The sequence below is a fragment of the Nicotiana sylvestris genome, chromosome 7 (genome assembly GCF_000393655.2).
Source record: "Nicotiana sylvestris chromosome 7, ASM39365v2, whole genome shotgun sequence".
NCBI classification, from domain to species: Eukaryota; Viridiplantae; Streptophyta; class Magnoliopsida; order Solanales; family Solanaceae; genus Nicotiana; species Nicotiana sylvestris.
The window spans coordinates 80,040,321-80,054,780 of record NC_091063.1 but is presented as its reverse complement, the minus strand read 5'-3'; the positions used below and the strand labels follow the sequence as shown (position 1 = coordinate 80,054,780).

At 36.2% G+C, this 14,460-nt stretch overlaps 1 protein-coding gene across 1 annotated transcript; it reads right to left on the bottom strand.

The window, feature by feature from the left end:
* Positions 1–3,763: 3,763 nt before the first annotated feature.
* On the bottom strand, positions 3,764–11,516 carry LOC104218123 (dihydrolipoyllysine-residue succinyltransferase component of 2-oxoglutarate dehydrogenase complex 2, mitochondrial-like). Its single transcript, XM_009768525.2, has 15 exons — positions 11,373–11,516; positions 11,150–11,222; positions 10,972–11,046; positions 9,965–10,025; positions 9,852–9,879; positions 8,384–8,454; positions 6,244–6,318; positions 6,092–6,147; positions 5,946–5,990; positions 5,560–5,835; positions 5,359–5,453; positions 4,903–4,993; positions 4,711–4,821; positions 4,380–4,574; positions 3,764–4,292 (listed from the first exon to the last, which is right to left on the bottom strand). Exons 2-15 carry the CDS (start codon positions 11,198–11,200, stop codon positions 4,101–4,103), a joined length of 1,422 nt encoding a protein of 473 aa, XP_009766827.1. The 5' UTR covers positions 11,201–11,222; positions 11,373–11,516; the 3' UTR covers positions 3,764–4,100.
* Between the last annotated feature and the right edge of the window lie 2,944 nt (positions 11,517–14,460).

Below are 14,460 nucleotides of genomic sequence, written 5' to 3'. Positions count from 1 at the left end.
AAGAAAATACAGACTCGCAAACAGACTAACAGACCCTAATGAAAATCATGAATACATTAATGCCTCAAATGCTCCTGGGGCCCGCGGGACATCATTCGGTCTCGCCACGGGCCTATAGGCAAGATCCTTTTGAAGCCTCTCCAAGACACTCATTATCTGGCAGACAAATTTCATTACTGCCGCGAAGAAAGTGGTGCGAGTCATATCCTCACATGCTTGGCATTTCACAACAATGTAGTCGGCAATGGCTCTGACCCGCTCTCGGATTCTACCCTTTTCCTGAAGCAAACGCCCGACCTGTTGATTCTGGGCTTCTAACACCTGAGTGTCATGGAGATGTTGATTTTGCAACCGTTGCATTTCTTCCTCCATCTGAGCCATCAAATCATAACAGTGTTCCCTATCAGCTTTAAAGTCCTTGGCCTACTTGACTGCCTCATTCTCGAGGGTAGTCATTTTTCTCTTCAGGCTGGTGATTGTCCCTTCATACTTTCTTTTCATTTGTCGCACAAACTATGCCCGCTCTTCCGTATTTTCCGCCAATTGAGCCCGAACTTTCGCCAGACTGGACTCAGACTTTTCTAGGTCATCCTGACACTCAAGGGCTTTCTTTTTCAGACTTCTTATGAGCCTTTCATCCGCTCGACTTCTTTCCGGGTTTCTAGCAGCTATTTTCAACTTCCGGATTTGAGCTTTGAGGGCTTCATTTTCCTAGGTTTAACTTCTTCTTTTCGCCTTCATCTGCGGCGGCTTGCAACCCATTCTCAAACTGAATGTCCATGACTTGCTTTTCCAGCCTGCTTATGGTGGCTCGGTACTCATTTTCTTTGGTCAACCAGTCCCATTGCACCTATGCTCCGTTGGTAAATTGTTGGACATGGGGTTTCTTTGCGGGCCTTTCGGGCTCATGATGAACTCGGGATCTTTTACCATACCAAGCAGTGTAACTAGGCTCCACCTCGCCTCTGGATAGATCTCGTACTTGAGTTCTAGGCTATAAGAATCTGCACTGATGCCAAATTCGATGCACTTTTTCTTCTGGAAAAGCGGCTTTTGGTTCCAACTCAATAACCTGCCGACTCAAATCCTCATCATGTGGGATGGTCTGGTATCGGCCTAATTGACGTAGAACTCGGTGCGGAGCATAAGGCTGGATACTTCGAAGACCCATCAACAGCAAAAAACATACCTCAGCCGACATATAAATTACTTCACTGGCAGAGAGCCACCCGAATGTCCATTCGACCTTATTTGCAGTCAAAGATCTCAAACGAGCATGCCATGCTTCCGTACCATCCGGGAACTCATAACCCTCTACTCGCTTTTCATGTTTTTCAATGCACTTGAGGCCAGTCATACCACAATTCAAGTATCCGGGGCGGTGGCAAAGGTGTTCCTCCATCCATAATTGTACCAGCATATTGCACCCTTCAAAGAACTTTCCCCCTTCTCGACAAAGGGTCAGAGCTCAGTAAATTTCTGCCAAAATCATCGGCACTATGGTCCCATTTGCCTTTTTCATCATAAAGTCGGCTATCCCCACGAGTCCTAAATCTATGTTCCCTTCTTTTCTGGGGCAAATCAAAGTACCCAGGAACGCCATTATAAAAGCTAATCCTCTCCGAGCTTCCCACTTGTCTTGGTTTCCCGCATGAGTAAGACCGGTATCTGGCGTCTCGAAGCCACGGGGATTCCCGTAACGTCGGTACAAAAAGTAGAAGGTACAGAATCCTTTGGCCAAATTTTTGTCTCGGATGTCTCGACTGATGCTTAAAAGTCCAAAAATTTGTGAGGGGTTATTGTTCTCGGTACTACCGGGTATTGATTTCTAAGATTCTCATCGAAACCGGCGTAGCCTGCTATCTCTTCCAGTGTAGGAGTTACCTCGAACATCGGTGCTTCAATCTCCAGTATATTATACTGGAACTTTTCGTATGTTGGAGTTCCAACATAATATGCTGGAAGTTCATACACAGGTGCACCGATCTCCAGTATATTATGCTAGAACTTTCCGTGTTGCAGCAAAATAGTGGTTATTTTTCAATGACTTTACAAACGCTGGCTATTTTTGAATGACCAGTCCGAAAACTGGCTAGCCCGTGCTATTTTTACCAGGTTAATGAGTACAAAACTTTAAAAGAATTACAAAATTTTAAATTGAAAATCATGTTTGAGTATTCATTAAAAACTTAAAGAAAGAAGCACAAGTTTTTGAAAATAATAATCTTTCGGTGTTTCCTATATATGTGTTATTTTCCTATTTTTAATATATATATATATATATATATATATATATATATATATATATATATATATATATATATCATGTAATTGTATAAGTATTATGTATCATTTAATGATTATTCTACATTTCATTTGGTTTTATCTGCGTAATTAGGTTAACTTGTGTAAAAGTGCCAATATTTGGTTAACGTTCAATTTTATATCTTTATTCTAATTGAAGGCAATAATGCAAATTATATGGGGAGTCCTTTGTTATTATACAAGTTAAAAAGAATATGTAAAAATCTAATTCAATCAAATCGGGATGAGAGGAACATGCATTTAGAAAGATTTTAACGTCCAAAATATTAGGGAAGGGAATTATATAAAATAAAATTTTGATTTTGCATTCCTTAATATTAGGAGTTTTTACCTAGTTCAAATAAAAAAAGATTTAATGATCAAATTCAAAGTCCTAATAGAATTTAAAGTTCTAAATATTAAGACTTTCTATCTACTTCAAATAAGAAAGACTTCAGAAATAAATTTTAGTTGATCTCAAATTCTTAATAATTAGGCAAATAATCAAATAATTTTTTTGTCCAATATAAACTCTATTTTAAAGGGAAATAAAGGCGAATTAGCTTTATTTCAATGTAAAATCTTTTCAAATAAGGACGGTTTTTATATGATTTTTGTTACTAATTTATGTGAAAGTTAGATGCAATGTTGTAACTATCAACCGGAAAATCTGCAAAATTATCCAAGCGGCAAAATGACCAAAAAATTAATTTAACATTTAAATTTAAAAAGATAAGTAATTAATCTTATTCCTAGAAAATACCTAACCCCGAAACCCGCATCTTTAAAAAAAAAATTATTTCCCTTAACTCCATCACAACGTCTTCTTAATTAAAAATCTATTACTCTCAATCTGATCCAAACTATGCCAGGATGGCCAGCACATTTTAGTATTCTCACAAGCGGTGATAATCAATACGAACAATATACAAATGAAATTGTGCACCATAGCTAGGTTTCTTGGATGGCCAAAATGTTCTCCAAGGGATATCTATTAAAAAAAAGGCAACTTTTCAACCTATTAATTATATTAATATTGATATGTTTTAACATTGTTGCACCAATATTTATCAGTTGAAGGGTTTATATATATTATATTATCTACTATTTCATGAAAAAAATAAAAAAGATACAAATATTTTTAAATATTTAAATGCAAACTTTATCCTGATTTTTTTTTCAATTTCTTCCTAGTACTTAAATAATTAAATTGTAATTCAAGAAAAAATAGTAAAATTTGAGTAGACTTGAATGTATGAATATCCAGTGCATTTACATGTTCATAAAATAATAATATCACTTACATGCTTCTTTGTGCGTATGTAATATTTTCTTGTGAAAACTTATATGTAATATTTTCTTGTGAAAACTTATATTTAATATTTTCCACGCAACGCACAGATATGAATACTAGTTGCTTAGAATACTATAAGTGCCTTCTGGCATGAAAATATGCAACTCAAGGATGAATTTTCAAACGTGTATTAATTCCAATGCAGAAGAAAATACTGAAGCCAAAGAGCTGTAGGGCAGAAATGCAAAAAGACCCAATTCGAATACAATTACAGTTGGTATAATAATATATATAAACAAAAAATAAGCATAGTTGGTGAACCTCAGGGGAACGCAAGATCTTTACGGCTCTGCAAATCTCAAGTATAGCTTGCTGCAACTAAGTAAATAATCAGGACTAGAGCAACATCCAAGGCCTACAAAACTTTGCCATCGCCATTTATTCTGGTTCTTAGCTTGAGTGTACTCTCATGTAAAATAAAAAGCCAGAGGATGTTGCCTATTCAAACATCAAGGAGCAAACGACGGGGATCTTCCACCACATCCTTAATTCTTCTCAGAAAGAACACTGCCTCTCTTCCGTCAATCAGTCTATGATCATATGTCAGAGCAATGTACATCATTGGTCTTGGAACAATGTTGCCTCCAACAACCATTGGGCGACTGACTATTGAATGCATTCCCAAGATAGCAGACTACAAAATCAACCAGCAAATTTTCGATTGTGAGATAGGTTGACAGGGCAATTGCAACCACTTCCTATGTTGCACAAAGACACATACCTGAGGAGGATTTATGATAGGGGTACTGAGAAGACTTCCATAGACTCCACCATTTGATATTGTGAACGAACCTCCAGCCATCTCATCAATGGATAGACTTCCATCATTTGCCTTCTTAGCAAGCCCGTTTATTGTCTTCTCTATCTCAGCAAAATTCATCTGCTCAGCATTGCGGAGAACTGGTACGACAAGACCCTGAGCATGGAGAAAAACAGTGGCCAGAACACTCAAAAGTAGAACCAAAAAGAGAGAAGTTTGAAGGACAAAATGAGACTGATTAGGAAGTTTCCATGTAATCTAAAACTTTGAGGCAACGAAAGGTTTAGCTTGCCTTTGGGGTACCAACAGCAATACTGATGTCTATATAATCCCTATATATGATGTCATCGCCATCAATAACTGCATTAACTATTGGCTGACTCTGGAGTGCGCTAACTGCTGCCTGAAATATGTATAAGCATTTTACGCCAGAGTTTCACAAGAAGTATACAAATTAATAGAAAACAGCCTTTCCTATTCGTACTTTCACAAATCCAGACATGAATCCTAACTTCACTCCATGCTTTTCAACAAAGGCGTCTTTGTAATCAGTGCGGAGCTGCATTAAATTTGTCCTGAAAAGAGAACCAATGAAGAAAGTAAGCTCATCACAGATGCAAAACAAACATTTCAATACCTATGATAAATGCCCACTACACCTCTCCTATATCAGAAGAGCAAAAAATAGAAACGGAAGTTATAAACTTACAAATTTCAGTTGCCGTTTTAAAAACTTCTTTTTTATTGGTAGAAGTGCTGTATATAAAATTCAAGAAAATATTAACATCAAGATCTAAATCTTCCAAACCAAACTTGATCAATTTTCTGCTGACTTGGCACGTCTGTTAATATTCAGGTTTAATATTGGTTAAATAAAGATGCAGAAATATTAGCACAGAAAAGATGATCTGTTTAATACCAAATCACTGTTCAAACTTACATATCAACTTCATTGAACGTCGTCAGCATTGCAAATGTGTTCTGAGAATCTTTCAAACGTGTGGCAACTCTTTTTCTGAGCCTAGTCATGGGAACCTGTCATCAAAACAGAATTCTAAAGTTACACGTAGTAATTGCGAATGATGCATAAACAAGTATTGCCATGAAAATGAGATTACAACAGCATCAATTGTTGACTCACTCGTCTTTCCCGTTCTCTGGGGGGAAGTTGGAGTTCTGTAGGAGAGCGTTTAGGGGGTGGAGGTGAACTCTCCTTCGGCTTTTCCTTAACAGGAGTAGTCTCAACTTGAGGTTTTGCCTTCTCCTCTTTCTTATCTTCAGCTGGGGGGGATGGCTGAGGAGCTGCTTTTTCAGATGGCTTCTCAGATGCAGGAACATGTTCCACACCCTCACCAGATTTTGAAATGATAGCAACTTTATAGCCTGGTTCGACAGTGTCCCCTTCCTTGGCTACAAACTACAAATATTCAAAAACAGATTCAGAAGCCATTGACCCAAACATACAAGCAAAATAAACTTAGGAATGGGGGGGGGGGGGGCAGAGTTCCAATGCTAAGGATGTTCTACCTTTTGGATTACACCAGCTTCAGGACTGGTGACATCGATGGTTACCTGCCAAGTAAAAATCATTCATATATAAGCCATTAATCTCCACAGAGACCTAAGAAAAAGGTGAGACTAAAATCAACTAGATGGCATTTCAAGCTATGTACCTTATCTGTTTCAATCTGAGCAATTGGCTCATCAACTTCTACTCTATCACCAGGATCTGCTCAAAGAAAAGGAAAGAGGAAAGACAGTTCAGAGAATTAACGAATACCACCGGACTGAAGATAGATCACGGACAATATCAACAAACACATACTCTTCAGGAACTTGGCCAGTGTCCCATCACTTATGGATTCACCCATAAAAGGAACAACAGCATCAACCTGGTCACCTTCAATACAATTATAGAGAAGCAATATGAGAAGGGATAAGGTTTGACATACAAGAGGAGAAAGCAAATGAAAAAACAATTTAAAAGATGGAAGCATCCAGCAGATTTCAGAATGCACCTTAGATATTCCCCCATCGTTCAAACTATAAACCAAGTACAAATTTCCTACCAGTTCATAATTCTACTCCACCAGATTCTAAGTTATAAGAAAGGGTCAATAAACTTAATGAAGAAGCATCCAGCAGATTTCATAATGCACCTTAGATATTCCCCCATCGTTCAAACTATAAACCAAGTACAAATTTCCTACCAGTTCTTATTTCTATTCCACCAGATTCTAAGTTATAAGAAAGGGTCAATAAACTTAATGAATTAACTTCTCATGACATATTCTTTTTTTTTTATGGGTAAATAATATATTATATATATATTTGCACTAAGCTAGTGCAACAGGCGTAATTACAGGTTGTGCAAATCAGCAATTGCGTCTAAAATATCATCTACATCTGGTACAAAAACTAGTTTGCACCAAAAAGCAATCAACAAAATGCAATTGAAGTTTAAGGCACTGTATATTTCTTCTTTTGCCTTCAAAAATTCTACTGTTTCTTTCAAGCCAGACAGACCACCGGATAACTTGAGGAACAGTGTTCCAGGTCTTTTGAGCTTGCTTGCATAGACCCTCCCTGGTCCAGTACTTCAGCATTTCTGTAATGGAGTTAGGCATGGTCCAAGGCATACCAAATATTGAAAAAAACATGTTCCATAACTGGCTTCTAACCCTGAAATGCAAGAAAAGGTGGGTAACTTCTTCATATTGTTCTTCACATAAAGGACATCTGCTGCACAGCTTGAAACCTCACTTCTGGAGATTGTTTTTTGTGAGGCATGCCTCCTTAGCCACAATCCAAGAGAAGCAAGAGACCTTTAAAGGTGCCATGTTGTACCATATTTTTTTCCAAGGCCATAACTCATTGTTGCTAAAACCCAACATACTATAACAGTTTTTAACTGAAAATGCCCTTGGACTGACCCTTCCAACTGATAGAGTCCATTTTGGCGTGGTCCAAAACAGTGTTGCTTAGCATTTGTAGCAAGAGACCTATCCTCTCCATTTCCCAAATCACTAATATTCCTTCTAAGACTCAAATTCCAGCCTTGCGATGTACAGAAATCTGCAATTGCCCCATTGTGACACAACGATAGATTATAAAAATCTGAAAATTGGTCTTTTAGTGGTGTATGAACCAGCCATGTATCTTCCCAAAACCTGATTTTCCTTTCATTGCAAAAAATAAACCCATGTTTGACAGCTGTTTAATATCTATATAAGACCTCAATAAAACCCATCTTCCCAAAACCTGATTCTCATGACATATTCTTTCACAGCTTATGCATTCTAATTATTCAATAGGCTTCTATTGTCGTCTGCCCCTGGTTGCGAAGCAGACCTTGGGGGGATTACATAGTTTCCAGATGATGGGGTCAGTTCTTCTTAATGATATTGATGTCGATCATAATGACGATATGTTGCTTTGATAAAAGAAATTATATTCTTGTTGCTGGAGATGATATAGAACTTGACATGGAGTTGGAACTGCTTACAAGCTATGTACCTTTGGATAGATAATGCAAATACTTCTTTAACTCCCATATTGAAATATACAAATACTATAAGTCTATAACTAACAGCCAAACATTCGGCACAATACTAGGAAATAATAAAATACCTGTACCGCTGTTTAATATCTATATAAGACCTCAATCCCAAAAGAAAAGAAAAGGAAAGGTATCCAACTGATAAGTTTGATATCTTCACTAGAAGTTGTGGAGATGATATTCATTCAGGAGAGAAGGTACAACTGACTTCAAGGTATCCAACTGATAACTGAAAATGCTTAAAAACACTAAAGAACAGAGGAGATGGAACCATGATCAATTGTAGGAACAATACCAAGAGACGATATAACATTTTTGGACGATATCATATACATTGTAAGCATATGCATGACTAATTTCATTTGTATCGAGATTCCAGCAAAGCTTAATTACTATAGAAATATACCACTATTTGCACAGAATGGCCTGCTCCAATTCGGTAGCGTTGGACTTGACCAAAGATTGATAACAGCTCCCCTGCAAGCAATGTACTAATTCATATAAACCAACTGGACACAGACACACACACACATGTATATATCCACACGCGCACGCGCGCGCGCACACACACACATAATGGCAAAACTAGGAATTTTCCAAGGGTATTCAAATTTGAAAGAATTAAAAAAAAATTACGGCAAAGGGTGTTCAATATGTTATATACCTCTAAAACGTAATATTTTACATATATACACAGTGCAATTTTCCGACGAAGGGTGGTCAGTTACCATGTGGCTTCGCCACTGTGTGTGTATATATATAGTGAGAGAGTTAACAATCACCAAGTCTTGTATTTTTGCTAATTAACATGAAAGAAAGAAACTTCAAGCATCACAACAAGGTACCCTTACGAAAAATTATGACATCCGAACATTCCCGAAACCCATACAATTTGAATTTGGTAAATGCATATGGTCTTTGGTTGAACTGAAAATGAAGCATCCAGGCTTGATTTAGTACAAACCAACTAAAATTGGTAACATATTTAATTATCTGCGAATACTATTCCTTTTTCTATCTTGAAAGGAGATCTGGATATAATTTAATTCATGTTAAGACTTCAAGTGCTTATAAGCAAGCCATCTAATTTGCATTAGCCTAGTTGTTTGGTAGGAGTATATTTAGTTGGTTATAGGAAAAAATATGATATTCAGTATACTTCATATTTATTGAGTAATGGAATGAAATGAGTTGGAGCGGAATGGATATAGAAGAATGGATATAGAAGATTCATATAGCCAACCCCAGCTTGTTTGAGATTTGAAAGACAGATAGAAACAGGTGAATACTAACCCCAATATGTATGACACTATTGATTATATCATTTTAGTACATCCCAAATGCTTGAGACAATTTCAAAACCACATGATGTTAAATATGATCTTGTCGACAACAAAGAAATTAGTCACACAAACTTCAACAATTATAATATTGTCTTCTGACTATAAATGTGTATGATAGTGCAAGTCTTTAGTTAGCGATAAAGAATAGTGTAAGTCATTTAATTTGTTATTCTTTTTGGAAAATCAAGCTATGTGATATGCACACACTGTCGTTCTAATATAGGCACATTCAGTAACAGAGGTCTACCCATCTCCATCTCCCTTGTGGATAACACAGTAATTATTTAGAGCGCCTGAGTTTTAAGTTGCTCAAACGAGCAAATGAAAACACAAAAGCAGCTCCAAAATACTGAGCTAGGTCCTAAGAAATGCAAATAACAAATTTAAACGCAGCGGCATGGTGAATTTTACCAAGTTTGACCTATGCAGAGAAATGTAGAATGGCTAATTCAGAAGGACATTGTGCATTTGTTCATGCTCTAAGCCTTCAAATAATAAATGCAAGGTGTATTAGCAGTAATAGACACTAACCTTTCTGGCCTCAAATTCGATGAGCACCCTGTATTAGGAAGTAGGAGTTAATTATAACAGCAGCATGATGCCAGTATGAATGTATTAAGTTATCATAGATTAACTACACGTACCAGGTAGCACAAGCTGACTGAAATTCCGCGCATGACCACATTGTCTAGTAAGAGGTGATGTCTGTTCTCGTATTCAAAATAAGTTACAACAACATTCTAAGCGGGATTAGAAATAGAATAGCAGGAAGACTAATAGCATAAAGTTTCGCGTTCAAACATAATTTTTTTTTTTTTGGGGGGGGGGGGGGGGAGGAGATAAATGTCTGATGAATGGTTAAGTCTCAGTAGGGTTTCCATAGACAGTACATCATGGAATCTGAAAAGCATACTAAGTCAAAGCATAATGTTTTAGAAGCAATCATAGCGAGAAGGGCTAGTACTAACAGATTGTATAAGGAGAGGGTAAGGATAAACCACAGGCAATCTCAATAATAGATATGACTAGAGTACTGACATCGTAAAATTTGAATTAGATTCCTGAAATTTACACAATTTTTGAAACCAGTGCATCAAAAATCCAAAATAGATTTACTACAGCACTAAAGAAAACAATGTGAAAAACAACTTGATAACTTGTACCTAAATAAAAATGATACTTTTATTAACCCATAGTATGAACTGCCAATTGATTATGATATGAGTTGAGCTTAAAGAAAGAAGTGAGGATTCATATCTGCGACCCAACTTTGTTTGGGACTGAGGCATAGTTGTTGTTGTTTCATTTCATTAACCAATAGTATTAACTACCGATTGATGAAGATCAAGGATTGTAAAATTGTGGCTAAACTATGTGCTTGTCTTAAAAATAACAACATTTTAACAACTTACCAAGAAGTTGACTTGAGCTTTAGGAAAATAGCTCTTCTTTTTCTTATTCTTTTTTCTTGGGGGGGGGGGGGGGTGCAAAAGATATTTCAAAATCAACCTAACGAAAATTTCACCTCCCTAAAACTACAGTTCGACTTTGTATCTTAATAAGAACTGGAAATCAATATTTACCGGAAGACAGGAAAAATCCGCTGAAAAATACAAGTAAAAAAGAATAAATCATAAATAGGCATTACTACCTCTACTGCTGCCGCAGATGGAATTCTAGATGTAGTTACTGCAGGTCGAACCGTATGCAGAGATTTCCTTACACACTGTCCCAGCAAAAGAAAAATTTTCGTCACATCAAATAACTTCACCAACTTATTGTACAGAAAGCATTATATATCAAAACAAAAGCCAAATCAGGACTCTTACCGAAGTAGAAGAGGCGCTAGAAACGACTTTGCGCCTTAAAACGCCCAACATCGCAGCTTTTGATCTCTTAGAACTGTTTAATCAATAGCACAAAATATATATTTTTTAAAAGTCGATTGACACAAAGGCTCCAAAAGCACACGTTGAATGACCATATGCGTACGGAATATGGCACTAAAGCAGATCTTGCGTAATATGAAAAGGAGGAAAGTGAAGATTTGACCTGATGATGTAAATGAGAGAAGATCAAAATTCAAAGAGAAAGGTAGGGTTCGAGAAGAAGGCGCCGATTGAGAATTCGCCCACGATGAACTTGTTCTGAAGCTGCTTACTGCTTACCTTTCTTTATCGGGAACTTTTTCCTTTTTACTTCGAGAAAGAGCGACTCGATGGACCTGTCAGCTTGTCCCGCAAAAGAGTCAAATTGTTTGTGTCAAATGGGTGGGTCCGATTGGATATAGTCCGGGTAAAAAATATGTAATGAAAAAATGGATAAATTATTCGACCTTATCCATATTTAATACGGATAGAAGACGGAATAATATGAGTATTATCTATGTTTTCTTGAATATGACAACTTTGGGAGAATTCCTAATCTTTCAAACTTGAGGAACCCCAATTTGAGGCTTTACAAATATAAAAGTTAAACTTATTAGTCATCCATTTTATAAATGTATAATATGGTTCTTATCCATATTTGATCCATTTTTAAAAAGTTCATTATCCAACCCATTTTTTAGTGGATGATATAAGAGGTTAAGTGTTTTCTTTTAACCATTTTGCGACCCCCTAGTTATGGTGGCAAAACAGAACAGTTATCGCTCATATTATTCCCTGGTTGGATAATAAATTTTTAAAAATTGATCAAATATGGATGAGAATTATATTATTCACTTAGAAAATGAATAACTAATGAGTTTAATTTTTACATTTATAAAAACTCAAATTGGGGGTTCCTCAAGCCTTGGAAATTAGAAATTCTCCCAAAAATGATAATAATATTCAAAAAGCCATGGATAATATGGTTACCCATATAATCCGACGGTTCACCCGTTTTATCCGCATTAAATATGGGTCAGGTCGGATAATTTATCCATTTTTTACATTACTCGTTTTCGACCCGCTCATATCCAACCCGACCTGTCCGTCTGTCTCTCCTACTTACGACCTTAGAATAGCAATATTGCCCCTTCCAATTTATTGACGTTATTTTCTTATTTGTCAATTTTGATAGAAAAAAATGATAAATTTTTTACTTTTATTATAAATTTCAAATTTTATAGACACGTAAATATTAAGATATATTTAAAATTATAGGTTTTAGAAATTTGCCTTATACTTCATGACAAGATACATTATACAAAACACAAATTGAAATGTAGAAAATATAAAATAATAACAATATTTCAATTCTAAGCGAGTTGGATCGGGCCATAGCGATTGGAAAATAAATAAATAAATAAATAAATAAATAATAATAATAATAATAATAATAATAATAGCAATATTATTATTTATTGCTATTATTGTGATTACAACTTTGCTTGACCACTACTATCTCTCCTTCCAATTATTATTCAATTCATAGGAACACATTAATGATGTGTTCGCAAAGAGATAGATACCTTCAAAATTTTAAATGGAAAAAAAGAATTGAAAGCAGGTCGGTTGAGTACTGCTATCGTAAACAAATTTTAAGAAAATCCTATAGCTTGTTTAGTCAAGCTTTCGATATCTGCCTATTTTGAGAAAAAAAAATCGGTCATATAAGTGCTTTTCAAAATGTATTTTAAAAAGTAATAGTTTTATTTGGTTAGCCTTTTTTTAGAATCCAACCACAGACTCATCTTGCGTGATGACGAGGGATTTGTTATTCAATTTGGAAAAAGTACGTTTACCAATATTAGAGTATCAATTTATATCTGGCCAAGGTTACAAAATGCTTGGTGAAAAGCTGGTTTTGCAAATTTTGAAAATAACTTCTGCTACTATTTAAAAATACATTATTTTCTTAAAACCTTATCCAAATACCTCACTAGGCTTTAATTAATTAATTTCACACCGGTCCTAACTTGCAAAAGATTTACATTATCAAAAAGTTCGCAATTTCTCAAAATTTGTAGATTCATAATTGTTGTTTTTGCAGCCTAAATAAATATAATGTTTGAATGAATCACGAAATGAAAACCATACTCTTCAAGCAAGATTTGAAAGAAAAGAAGAAAGACGAAGAAAAGCATACTCATCGAAACAAAAATATCAAAGGGAAATTATTAAGCAAGATTCTAAGATCAACATAATATATGTCCAGGAGACTAGATGAGTGGTGACGAAGGCATGGGATGTAGACGAACTTAAATTATAGTACTCAAGAGGCAACAAAGGCAAGAACATGGTAAGTATTTTAGTTGACAGAGACCTCAGGGAGCTAGAGGTCAAGGTTAAAAGGGTAAATGTAGGAGGATGAGTATTAAACTTGTAGTTGGAGGGCTTACTATAAACATGATTAGTGCATATGCTCCTCGAATAGGCTTGGACCAAGAGGTCAAGAGGCAATTCTGGGAGGATTTGGATGAGGTGATGCGTGTATCTAGCACACCGGGAAGCTTTTTGTTGATTTCAATGGCCGTATTGGGGCTACTACTATAGGTTATGATAATGTGCATAGCAGGTTCGATATTGGGGATAGGAACGAGGGAGGTACCCCACTATTAGATTCCGCTAAAGCTTTTGATTTAGTAATAGCTAACTCAAGTTTTCTGAAGAGGGATGAGCACATGGTCACCTTCCAGAGTACCACGGCCAGGACTCAGATTGATTACCTTCTCTGTAGAAAGTGTGATAGAGGTTTATGCACTGATTTCAAGGTCATCCCGAATGAGTACCTCACGACCTATCATAGGTTCCTGGTAATGGTACAGGAGATCAAGATGAATAGAAGGAAGAGGGCAATGTACAGACAAACTAAGATCAAGTGGGGTAACTTGACTAAGGACAAAACTCAGGAGTTCGGGGAGAAGTTGCTGGCTATGAGGACCGGGAGGAGTAGGGGGACGCGACAATGATGTGGACCACGACAGCAAATTGCATTATGGAAGCTTCTAGAGAGGTCTTAGAGATCACAAAGGGTTATTTGGGGGACACAAAGGGGACTGGTGATAGAATATAGAGGTCTAAGTAAAGTAAAAGTAAAAAAATGGCTTATTTAAAACTAGTGGAGAGTTGATGTGAAAAATAATACATAGCACGATTGGTTTAAGAAGGCAAAGAAAGAGGCAAAGTTAGCGGCTATGACAGCTAAGACTGCTATA